The sequence below is a fragment of the Eptatretus burgeri genome, chromosome 4 (genome assembly GCF_056783735.1).
Source record: "Eptatretus burgeri isolate ZD-2024b chromosome 4, Ebu_testis_v1, whole genome shotgun sequence".
Lineage (NCBI taxonomy): Eukaryota > Metazoa > Chordata > Myxini > Myxiniformes > Myxinidae > Eptatretus > Eptatretus burgeri.
The window spans coordinates 97,137,134-97,150,735 of NC_140964.1; the positions used below are offsets into that span (position 1 = coordinate 97,137,134).

Genomic DNA, 13,602 nt, shown 5'->3' on the forward strand with positions numbered 1-13,602 from the left:
ATGTCTAATTTTGTCTTATCTGTCCGTAGGACAATCTCCCAGAAGGATTTTGGCTTGTTCAGATGTGTTTTAGCAAACTCCAGTCGGGATTTCTTATGTCTCTCTCTCAGTAGTGGGATCCTCCTGGGACTCTAAACATAGAACCCCCCCTCCTTTTCATTGAGTTGGTGACAGCTGGTGCAAGTTGAAACTGTCGTACGTTGTGTCTGAAGGTCAGCTTGAATCTGTTTGTCAGTTGATCGAGGTGCTTTCTTCCCCATTCGAACAATCCTTAGTTGTAATCTTCGATCAAGTCTTCTCTTGTGGCCACGTCCAGGGAGGTTGGCTACAGTGCCCTTGGCGTTAAACTTCATGATAACCGTGCGTATGGTGGACAAAGGAACATCAAGGTTTCTGGAGATGGACTTGTAGCCTTGAGATTTCCATGCTTAGCTACAATCTTGTGTCTGACCTCATCAGACATTTTTTTGGTTTTCTTTCTTTTCTCCATGCTAAATTGTGGTACACACAGTGACACAAAACAGCAGAATGACTCCTTTTCTCCATTCAAACTTGTTGATTGAGTGATTTTTATTTTGCAGGCACCTGCAACTCACCACATGTGAGTTCAAGTTCAAAGTAAAGGAGAATCACCTGCTTGAAATCCAATTATTTCCAACAACTTGTAAAAGGCACCAATAACATTGTCCAGGCCATTTTAGCATTTCTGTATGGAATAAGCTAAGATTTAGTAATTTTTTTCAGCTTTTTTTGTTTTGTTCCACTGTAAACCAAAAAAATACATTTGTGGATATGAAAATGTTTTTTTCAATTTCAACAATATTCTGGAAGAAATGGTGCATTATTAGAAAAAAAAAGTGCAAGGGTGCCAATATTTTTAGCTACGACTGTATTTGGAAAGACCAAAATATTTCTGTTTTGTTGATGGAAACTTTTTTCTGTTCAGTGTAAGCATTAAAAGTAGCAGAGGATGACTGTCTGAAAGTGTGCTGTCGAATCTTAAGAGTCTAAATGGAAGAACAGACCTGTCATTAATTTTTTTGCATCTCACAGCTCACCCAGACACAACTAGTTTGTTCCAGCCTCTAAGTTTTGAGAACATTTGAACAAAAGTAGTCATGCCTCACCTGTGCCTACAACTGCTTCTGGTCAGCACGCACTGACAATTTAAAATGTTGAGTGTTGAAGTGAAAAAAAAAAAAAATCATAAAATAATGCACCATCCTGCCAAGTCCTCCAATCATCACTTTCAGCTGTTTTCAAATGACTCTGTTCAGTGACTCATCGAGTTGGTATGTTATTCACAATGCCTTGCAGAACCCCCAACAATAATTGACTGAAAAGATCCACAATCAGAGTTGAAAACAAATGTAATTCAACAGTGAGGAGCACAATTTCATGAAGAGCAATGTGCCGAACTGAGCAATTGCAGAAGCACAATAGGCATGAAGCAACGGATCTCACAGAGCAGCGGCTTAATCCCGGGGGAGTAAAATCAAACTTCCCACTCAAACGTTGCGCGTGGTCCTCCCTCAACCATGCAGTAGGGCTTTCTTGAACAACAGCTTAACATCCACACTCGGTCATGCCAGGCATGGGAGCAAGTGTAAAAGCCAAAACATAGCCTCGGTGAACACTATGCAGAAATGTATTCAGTGAATGTGCGCACCATATTTGCATACATAATAAATAAAATGTCTGACAAATGATACTCTCCACGCAATGCAGTCAAAAGATAATTAATTTGTGTCAATCACAATTTCATTTTTGCCGATCTCCGAATATGAAGCGTACATTTTGATGTGTGGGGCTGGTAGGATAACCTTGAGGTGTGCACACTCATTTCTGAGCTGTCGAGCTTGGGTTTGGATCTCGGGCCTGTTATAAACTGTCATGATGGTGCTTCTCCTGCAGGGTGAGATATCAACGTGTGCGACTTTCCTCCGAGATGTTAAGCTAGCTGGCCTGTCTGCTGACACGAGTGGATGATAAAGATGCATCTTTCAAGAAGAGTCGGCACATTATCACCAACACCTCAGCAGAGTATCCTGCGTCTGAGTGACAACCCATTCACAGAATTTTGGTCTCAGTGGACATATTTATTTATTTAGAAATGAAAATTTTTAAAAACAAAACAAACTAAAACGGCACTCTTTGACGTCATGATATCGACAGATGTGCCTCTGCCCACATTATTACATAATTATAATACCTGAACCAAGTTTGATTTAAATCCCTTCAGCTGTTCTCAAATATCACACTTTCACCTGACATGACCTTTGACCTCTTGATCCCATAATCTAATCAGTTGATGTATCCATTATTATACATACTTGTTCCAAGTTTGACTTGCATCTCTCTTCAGCCGTTCTTAAGTTACTGTGGTAACAAAAACCTACCATGGACTCTGACCTTTGGCCTCTTCATGCCACCATCTAATCAGTTCATCTTAGCATCATACTGTATGTACTTATACCAAGTTTAGTCGAAATCCCATCACTGGCTCACAAGTTAGCACAGGAACATAATTTTTTTTACCTAACATGACCTCTGACCTTTGACCCCAAAATCTAATAAGTTCATCTGTACATCGTTATACATACTTGTACCAAGTTTGACTTCGATCCATTCAGCCGTTCTTAAGTTTTCACAGTAATGAAAACCTATCACGGACACATGGACAGATGGACAGCCAGACGGAAAACCTGAAAACATGCCTCTGGGGACTTCGTCAACAGAGGCATTAAAAATTCCAAAATAAACCACATTCAAAGAATTAAATAATTCTGGATGTCAGACCATGCGTCCGATCAGGTTGAAATACAAAACATATTCCACATGACTACTACATAATAGCTGTTAAGTTTAACATCCCTTAATGAAGTGGTTAAAGAGAAATTCTTTTTTTTTAGTTTTTCCCTCAATCTAAAATGGCTCGACCATGTGACATTAATTATTCATGAACACACTGATATCTCCAAAGCTTGGGGAACATGTGTGTGAGGTTTCCCCTCGATCTGCCACGCGGCTCTGGAGAAGAAGGTTTTTAAAGGTTTATTCTTCAAAAAAAATAGCAACGCCTGTCCTGAAGCGTATCTGGATCAGGAGCAAGCCACTTAAACCCCATGCAGACCCCCCCCCTTCGACCCTGAATTATTTAATGCCGTGAACAAACTTTGGTACATCAAGGGTGATGAAGAGTGTGGTCAAGTTTCATCAAAATTGTGTGTGTAGTTTTGAAGAAGAGAGGAAATACCTTCATTTTTTTTTTTTGGGGGGGGGGTAAAAAATCCCCAATGAGCACAGATTTTGATGCGGTCAATACACCTGCGTTTGGCATCAGATATGAAGCTTGTGGCCAAGTTTCATCAAAATAGTGTGTTTGGTTCAAGTAATAATGACTGAAGTGTTTACAGACTGACTTACTGACTCACTCACTCACCTACAGACACCGCTCCATCACATATGCTCACCTGACTAATGTCCAGGTGAGCTAAAAATCATAGCTGCCAGACCATGTGGCCTATGCCATTAACATTTCCACCCTATATTCCCCAAGGCTATTAGATCATGTGTGTGCAGTTTCGGATTGATCTCGTCAGCTGTTTGGGAGAAGATTTTTGAAGATTTTTATTTTCATTCCAATATGGCTGCTAAACCATGTGACCTATGCCATCATAAATTTACATTCTGCCTCTAATTGGGCATTTAACAAATAAAAAATAAAAAAGGAAATAATTTTGTCCAATTGCTTCGGTGTATACAACTGAACATACATCTGAGGATCAAAAGGAAAGGGATGCACCACAAAGTGAGAAAATAATCACCTCCATGTGTGTGACGACCTCCATGCCTTCGATGACCTCACCAAAAACCACGTGCTTCCCATCAAGCCAGTCAGTCTTGTCACACGTGATGAAGAACTGAGAACCATTTGTGTTTGGGCCCGAGTTGGCCATGGACATCATGCCTGCCATTAGCACAGGCAAGTGCAACAAGATTGCTCAGGTTAGCACAAAGAAAGTCACGTGACGAAGTCGAACGTGCAATGCCACCGAGTGCAGTTGCTATACAGGAGAATCTCATTTGAATGAAAAGATACATGATGCAGACTGGACATATGTGCAAAGGAATAAGCATGCATGACAAACTGTGTGCGACGAAGTTGTCATGAGACAATCAAATGCCTTAGCGTTACACATTACAGAACTGATGTTCGGTATACAACAGTGCCGCTCTGCTGCTCACATTGCCAGATTCCTAGAATGTACATGAAATTCAGGAGGCAAGCAACACGATGCACAGCATACGTGCCACGGCAGTGTCATCTCGGTACAGTGCAGACTAGAATGCACTCGATGGAGGTGCTGACACATGCTGCTGTTTTCTCTTAGTGCAATACCACCTGAAAGGGTGCTCACAAATACTGTCACCTGACCACAGTTTGAGTAAATATAGTCCTGCACTAATTATCATCATTTTATTTTTATTTTTCATTGTGAGCTCAAATTTTAACTCATCGGATACATTCAAAATACGAAGCTCTGTGCCAAATTTGGGATTCTAGCTGCCCTTGTTATATAATTATTCTGCCAACAAACAAAACAACAACAAACACATGGACGGGATCATCACATTACTCATGCGCTCGGCCTATGGTCGTGGTGTGAATAAAAATGAGAACAACAAACAATGCAGCCCAAACCTCCAATTAAGGCTATTTTTTTCTCGGTGCATTGCTTACATGAAAGCAGCATCGGCAAGATTGAACGACGACAATAAATATTTATGAAGTAATAGAAATGGAGTTAAATCCAACATTTATGAAGTTATAGAACAACCTTTGAGATCAGGGGTTCTGTTACTTCATAAATCCAGCTGGACTGGATTCTAGAACATATCAACACACAGCAACTTGAACAGCAAACTGTGAAACTCAGACTTGTTTCGGTCGGTAGGTGTAAAAGGCAGATTTTGTTAAGACGTGTTTGTTTTTTTTAAATCCTATTAATATACACGCATCAATTCCCGAAAGTACCTGACCGTTATGACTGTGGGCGTTCCCCCATCCTGCACACGATTGGGAAGAGAAGCTCTGGCCCTCATTTGAGGTCATCTTTGAAAGCTTTATCATTTGCATGAAAAGTACATCAAACTGTGCTTTACATTTTCGAGAGTAGAGTTCAAAATCATTGCTTCAAGTGACCATACACATTTCTGTTACAACATGAAATAATCAAAATAATAATAATAATAATAACAAGTCTGAAGACGACGATGGTTCAAGAGCGGTATTTGACGATGTAGATTGTTTTAGAAGTCAAGGATGAGATAATGTGATAATGTTTGACGAAGTTATAAAAATGATCAACATGATGTGGTACGAGTGACAGGTTATTAGCTGCAAAATGTTGAAAACCCGGTTTCATTCAACAACTTTAAAAATTTGACCTTTGCATAACCTTTAAAGGTCACAAAACAATGTTGTGGAATTAAAATAAGGAAACAGGATACGTGCTATAGCTTATTGGAGTTAGTTCGTCGAAGAAGGTTGAAAACCCGGTTCGATTCCCACAACTTTGAAAATTTGACCTTTGCATATTTTTGCACGTTAGCCATTGGGCTAACCAAATACCGAAACCTCTGCCAGATTCGACAAACCCCTCGGAGAAGATGGATTTTTATGTCAAAATTCGCAATTTTCTAAGTTCGTGACCTTGTGACCTTGACCTTGGGATGAAAATGAAAAATCGAGCTCCGTGGGGCTATGCAGGTGCCATTGGGCTAACCAAATATCGAAACCCCTGCCAGATTCGACAAACCCCCTAGGAGAAGATGCAAATTGAAATTGGCTACCCCCTAAAAACACAATTCACAATTTTCTAAGTTCGTGACCTTGACCTTGGGATGAAAATGAAAAATCGAGCTCCATGGGGCTATGCAGGTGCCATTGGGCTAACCAAATACCGAAACCCCTGCCAGATTCGACAAACCCCTCGGAGAAGACAAATTTTTTATGTCAAAATTCACAATTTTCTAAGTTTGTGACCTTGTGACCTTGACCTTGGGACGAAAATGAAAAAAAAAAAATCAAGCTCCGTGGGGCTATGCAGGTGCCATTGGGCTAACCAAATACCGAAACCCGTCAGATTTGACAAACCTCCGAGGAGAAGATGCAAATTGAAATCGGCTACCCCCTAAAAACACGTTTTTTGGGCGTGGCTCCGCCCATAATGGGCGCACCAGGCCCATTTTCAGGAAAACACAACTAGATCATGATATAAACCTCCCACCAATATTTTATCAGGATCAGATCAAAACCCACAGAGCTATGCTCAGGACAGACAGACAGACAGACAGACAGACACACACACAACAATAACGAATATAGTGGTCACTTATTTTTTTTGTGAAAATATTTTTTCGTGAACCAATAATAATAATAATAAATTGGTGCACAAATTTTCTATTGCCTCCTTTCTGGTCTTGCACCTCCACACTTCCCGTGTGAGGTCAACCCCCCCCCCCCACTGCCTCAACCAACCCCAACCCAGATGCCAACCACCCATAACCACAACCCCCATCCTCTCACCTCACCCCCCAAACCCAGGCAAACATACCCGGCCCAGTGTGTTTCAAGATGAAATTTTCATCTTCAAACTTCTTGCCGTAAATTGACTTTCCACCGGTGCCATTATGGTTTGTGAAATCTCCTCCCTGGCACATAAACTGTGGGATGATACGATGGATGCTGCTGCCTTTGTAACCAAAGCCTTTCTCATGTGTGCACAGACAACGAAAATTTTCTGGGAGGAGGGGGGGGGAGGAAGAGGGGAGGAAGCAGGAATCAAAACCTGGATAGAGGGATTGCTCATTCACCAGAATCACATTTTCCTATTTTGTTCATGTTAACAAGTATTTTATAACATCCAAAAGGAACGAGTCTCGCCAACCAGAATGGTCACGTTCATACAAGGAAACATTTGAATGTTGCAGAAGGTGAAATCTTGCACAAATGTCTTTGCAAACAAATCATAACTCGTGGGAAAATAGTATTATGTGTATGGGGAAAGGAGAGGAGAGGAAGGATGGTTATGTAGTTAAATGCCTCAACACCATGGGCCAAATTTACGAAAGGCATTCAACAGTTAGACACGTGTAGAATTGCTCATCCTGCAATGATCACCCATTCAAAATTAGTTGCTAACTGTTGAAAAGTGATTGCCCAATGTACAATCAAAACGTAATCACAAGTGTTTAAATAACAAATACACCTTTACACGTCGAGGAGGGCATGAGTAAGAGTGCGTTTAAGGCTTTGGATCAAGCATTAGGCAAAAAGATGGTATCATAAGAACTGCAGTTGTACTCTCATACAATTCCTGGCAGTTTAAGTTAACTTTAGAATCACTATAGGTTACGCTATTGAGGTTCATGTACTGTAGTAAAGATTGCCAGAAACTGAAGTGATTACAGATCTAACTCCAGTAGTCTGCAGAGAATAACTATAATGAAGGGATGTATAAGGATTGAATGGCTTATAACCAGTAGGTTAAATGGGACGGTGAATTGGGATGCGTTAGAAGTGCTTCAATTAGCTGAAGAGGCAAAAGAGGATAGGAATAGGGCGGTTTGCTCTCCTCTTCAGAAGTATGACAATATCAAATTTGTCCAGAGTTAGATTCTCAAAGGAATAATTTTGTTGGCGGCTGAATCTCGTGCAAGATGACCTGGATCAACCTACGATGAGGAGCAATGCGCTGAATGCCCTCCAACAATTGTCCGTGCTGAGGCGATTCTGTGCAAGTGCATCACTTCAATTGGATGTTGGAGATATGTGCGGTGTTTCACAGGGTTATTGGCTGTTCAGACTCACACAACTAATCGGATGTTAATCTCCCTTCATAAATTGCTATTTAGATGGGTGTTTAGCTGCGTGCATACAGCGGTTTTTGCCAGAATTTAAAGGTTAAGCGTGTGTTAGCAAGTCGCTCGCTAAACACCTTTCGTAAATTTGGCCCAATACGTTTGAAATCTATTTTGGGATATATTAAACACTGTATCAAGGACACGTGTTAAGGTGAAGTTGGCTGGTTAGGCCCATCTGGGGTGGATGTGGCGAGTCATTTTATCATAGCTAGAGGAAATTTATCTCGCCGTGTCTCCCCAGAGTCTGATCGGGCAGGAGGGACACGCTGCAGGCATCACCTGCACAGACGCGACCAGCCTGCAGCTTACATCATGTGCAGCGGTGCGTACCCCCCTCATCTACACTGTTGGGAAAAGCAAGACGCTACGGCCCTCTCATTAATCGGGTGAATGGGTGAAGGGGTGGACCCTGCAGAATGGCGGCGAACAAGGCAGCACCTCCAATGGCCTGGTGACGTCAATTGGCTGGGTCTGTTTCTATGCACCAACACGGCACGCTTGGCCATTGTTTGGCTAATCACACGAGAATAGAGGTAAGTCGCACTACCGCTTCATCGATGTGCAATCTAAATTTAATCTTAAGCCGGTTATCCATGGGATTATAATTTCCGGCATGCACAGTTCTCGTCTTTAATCACTTGCAGTTTCAGGTGGGGGGCAGAGAGATGACAATAAGTTGGAATCTAAGAAAAGATGAAGTTTAAACGAGATGTTATGTGTGCGGATATGGTTTGCATGACAGGCAAAGAAGATTCCACCAAATGCACAAATTCCACGTCAACTTTTGAAACGATTTTCGAAGAGCAATGGTGTAACTCGTATATAAATGAGTTAAGTATTTTATAACAAAACGTTCATGACCTTTTATTTAAACTTTTCCTTGACTCTGCCCCCCTCTTCCCTAATCTTCCAAAAAAAAAAAAAAAAGGTCTTTTACAATGCTTCAACTTCCTCTTTCTGCCTTCTTCTTGAAAAGCATGAGTTCAATTTGACCTTTCTTTCATCCCGTGTCGAAAAATTCCATCTGTTACAGCACTTCCTTTCTCCATACTCTTAACTCTCCTGTATTTAATCCTTCCTCCAATGTATTTAAATGCATCTCTGACAGACACATAATAAAAATCCCATTTTGCAATGCATGTTCATCTTCCATCAATTGTTATTTTTTTCCAACTTCTGTGCAAATTCACCCCAGCTCCTTAAATGTACCTCCTCCTAACTCCTCCCCTGTTATACCCCCTCCTGACTCCTCCCATCCCACCTCTCCACTGCCCTCTGCTTCACTAACAGCTCCTCCTCTGGTATCCCAAACTGTATGGTGTTCAAACATCTGTGGGCTCCATTCCAACCTAACAAATATCTCACTCTCTCTCATTCAGTACACTCCTCAACATCTCAAACATGCTCATTCTTTCCTCTCATCACACAGCCCCCTCTTCCCACCCCCTAAAATCTTGTTACTCCCTCCACCCACTCCCATCTTTACAAATCCACTATCTAGTCTCATCCTTCCCCTCTCCACCCCCCCCCCCCCTCTCCCTCCTGCCCCATGGCCATGCCTGCTCTCATCACCTCCATTCCCTCTCAAAGCTTCCATCTCACCCCTCCCTCTTAAATCAGCCGCTGCCTCCCTCTTCAAAGCATACTTCACTCTCTTCCCCCTAAATTCCCCTCCTCACCCTTTCACCCTTCCCCTCAATTCCACAATAGGCCATGGGCCAGATATGGTGCACGTGCACCCCCCCCCCCACAACCCTTCGACCCCATATTTTTCTGAAGCCTTAGGGTCCCCTGAGCATGAATTCAACTGATAACAATGAATAAACTGGGACTCACTATCCATTTTCCAACCATATCTGACAGTACCCTCAAAATGTCAATTTTTCCTCAGTTTCGCACATAAAAAAATCCCCTGACTGATAATATCTCTGCAGTTGCCCCATAAGCAGTAATATTAACAAATTATATATCAAATGAAAGATTATCACATGCAGATTTTCAAAATAGAGTCATCTTTCAAATATAAGAGCGTTATGTTTGTCCCAAGAAGTGATGAAGAGGAGTACCTCGCCTTTCCTTTTGACAACTCAGATATCTGAAATTTTAACGTTTATTCATGCTCATTTTACCTGATACAAACAAATAAATATTTCTATGATATCACAAATTTTACTATCAATTTTACACCCAAGTGTCCAGTAACAACTGGAAATAAGTCAGAGATGGTACCACCACACTTCACAGCACTCTCAGTACCAGAGTAGAGTTCAGACATCAGATCGATCAGTTTTGGTGGCACCCCACGAAGACCAAGAATCCTCCAGAGGACATCCCGATTCACTGAATCGAACGCTTTACAGAGATCAACATAGGCTGCAAGCAGCCCATGCCGAAACTCTCGTCTGCGTTCGGTGAGGACACGAAGGGCAAGGATACGGTCAATTGTTGACCTCTTTGGTGTAAAGCCTGACTGCTCCGGACGCTGGTGCTCAAGCAGATGGTGGCGAACCCGATCAAGAATTATCCGAGCAAAGACCTTGCCCGGCACTGAGAGCAGCGTCACCCCTCGGTAGTTGTTGCAGTCTTGGCGATCACCCTTCCCTTTCCAAAGGGACAACAAGGCCCCTCTTCCAGTCAGTTGGAATGATGCCTGTGTTCCAGGCAGAGCACAAAACTGCATGCAACGGCACGAGTGCAGCACTTCCACCAGCCTTGAGAAGTTCAGAATGGATGCCACAGATCCCTGGAGCTTTGCCCTGTTTCAACTGGTTCACTGCAGCCCGTGTTTCCACAAGCGAAGGTGGACCACAGTTGATTTGAGGGTCAGCAACAGGCATTGTAACACCCTTGACGTCCAACTCGACAGCTGGGGGATCAGCCTGGTACAACCGCTCAAAGTAACCGGCCCAGCGGGCCTTCACTTCAGACTCCTCTGTCAAGAGCCTACCACTCTCTGCTCGAACTGCAGTGCTCCGAGGGATGGGCTTGGATGAACGCAATGCACGAATTCCCCTGTAAGCGGGACGAGAATCACCTGTCCACAGGTGATGCTCTACCCCCTCACAGATTCCTCGCACATAGGCCTCCTTGTCCACCCTCAGTGCACGTACAGTTTTTCGCCTCAGCTCCCTGAACAGCTCAGCTCTGCCATTCAGCCTGGCCCTGCGACTCTGGTCAATGGTATCCAGTGTCCCTTGAGAGACAAAATTCTTCTTTGCCCTGCAGTGAGCTCCAAGACATCCACCGGCAACATCAAGGACGGTGGTCTTGAAGGCACTCCACAACTCTTCAGGTCCCCCCAAAGCACCCAGACCCCCCAAGTGTCCACTCAGCCGATCTCAAACTCCTCAGCTACTCTCTCATCCCTGAGCTTGCCAACATCCAGCCTAGGCTGGGATGGTACCATTCTTCAGGATTTAAGGTGCAGCTTTAGAGTTGCTACAACAAGCCTGTGGTCAGTATTGAGGAACTGAGCAATCCGGTGGACCCTGCAGTTCTGGATCATCCTCCAACGACCGTCAATGAGGACATGGTCAATCTCCTTTGCCACACCGCCAGCGTTGGAATACCAAGTCCAGCGATGAGTTTGTGGGCGCTGAAACCATGAACCAGCCACCCTAAGTCCATGACTTCTTGCAAAGTCAAGGAACTTAGTGCTATTCTGGTTCATAGTTCCTGACCCATGGGGACCAACACACATCTCAATACCATCCCTATCAGTTCCAGTCGATGCATTGAAATCCCCCAAGACTATAAGTGTATCTCGTCTGGGGCACTGATCAACCACAGACTCGAGCGTGGCGTAGAATGCATCCTTCACGGTGAGATCACTCACAAGGAGCTCCTCTGCCCTTTGACAGGTTTTGTTTTTAATCCTTCTGGGTGTCCATATCCAAACACCCTCCTCACCAGAAAACCTGGTGGGGGAGATGGTTTAGTCGCCGACAACCCGACCATGGAACAGGTTAGTACAGGTTTACATGGTACCTGTAGCAGGTCACAGATCGAACCTGACCTGACAAAAATCCTGAGCAGGATCAACATCAGTAAAACGAGCCACACATCCATACAGCTGCAGTTGACGCTCAGGGACAATGCAAATAACAAATATTACTTGAGTCTCTCTCAGCAACCGCTCGTTGGACACAAAGTCTGACCAGTGATAGTCAAGGATTCCCCGAAGAGACCTGGTACCAAAGGAATTAAGTCTCTGTCTCCGATCCCTAGTCAGAGACAAGTCTCACATTCATAGAGCAAGACTGGAAGCACCAAGGACCTGAAGACTCGGACTTTCGTCCTCCCCGCACAGGTACCAACAGCCTCACACCCCATGATCCAGTAAATCAATGACTCCTCAGGCCTGACCCAGACGTCTGTTGACCTCGAGCTCACAGCCAGCAGAAACATGAATATCACTGCAAAGGTAAGTGAATCTCTCCATGACCTCAACATCCTCACCACAAACAGGTACAGACAGGATAGCAGCATCCAGTATGTCATGGAAAGGCTGGATCTTCGTTTTGAACCAAGAAAAGCGTAATCCCAGCGGCTCCGACTCCTCATTCAGCACCTCGAGGGCCCCCAAAAGAATATCTAGAGCATCTCCTCTCCGGCATATCCTCTGTCTTCTCGCATCTCCTCTCCGATGTTGCCACCCCCCCCCCCCACTCTATGTGTGATCTGTCTCCCCTATATTTGTGCAGGGTGCTCAAGGTCAGCCAAAAAACCCCTTCTGGTGAAACTGCTAAAATCAAGAATTACTGCTCACCTTGTCTTTAATTACTCCGTTTTTTCCCATCTCTGGAACAAACTCCCTCACTCTGTTCAATCCCACTTCCTCCCTCCAGGTCTTAAAAACAGCTGTTCACCACCATCTCATATCTTCCTCCATCCAAAACCTTGATCTTTTCTACCCCCGTTAATCCAACCCAAACCCACCTCATTCAAATTCCCTGCTTTCCTTCCTGAAAGTCCCTGCAGTGCCCATCTTGTTTACCCTGTGCATCCCATCCCTCTCCCTTCCACAGATCCCCTAAAGTCTCTGTTCCCCACTGTTTTGTGCTTCCCCTCAATTCTCCCTCTCCATACTCTTCACTCTCCTGTATTTAATCCTTCCTCCAATGTATTTAAATGCATCTCTGACAGACAAATAATAAAAATCCCATTTCGCCCTCTTGTCTCCTGTTAGGTGTGTTAGCTCTTATACGTGCCTCAACAATGCATACAAAAATAAAATAAAATAATAATGACGTGCAGGATAATTAAATTCGTAAAAAAAAAAATGGACAAATACATATAGCAATTTGGATTTGAGCTTGGGTTCCCAAAGACACCTGGACGTTTAGATGGGAACACTTACTGTATCTTTACAGGACAGCTCAATTTCAATTTGAAGCATTGTACTCGTAAAGTGTGGAAACACAATTTCTGAGTTGTGCAGCTGTCCGTCGTTTCGTAACTTCAAAGGCAGACGCTACAGAACCAGATTACGATTCTTGACATAAATCACATCAGATGTTGGTGAAAAATCGGCAACGAGGGGTAAAAACTTCGCGTTGCACATTTGTATTCATACACAAGTGAGCTGTCACAATACAAATTCCACCCAATATGTTGTGAGTGGCCTTTTAAAGTCCAACACAGACACGTTCATGGATGGTTGATAAAATAGAA

General features: G+C 43.4%; 1 protein-coding gene across 1 annotated transcript in view; it reads right to left on the bottom strand.

The window, feature by feature from the left end:
- LOC147028720 (peptidyl-prolyl cis-trans isomerase E-like) overlaps positions 1–13,602 on the bottom strand; it is a 30,195-nt gene that overhangs the window by 1,959 nt on the left and 14,634 nt on the right. Inside the window, exons 5-6 of the mRNA XM_085879390.1 lie at positions 6,621–6,806; positions 3,828–3,970 (exon numbers count right to left, since the gene is read on the bottom strand). Of these exons, the coding sequence (XP_085735516.1) occupies positions 3,828–3,970; positions 6,621–6,806 (329 nt within the window). The remainder of the gene's footprint in view (positions 1–3,827; positions 3,971–6,620; positions 6,807–13,602) is intronic.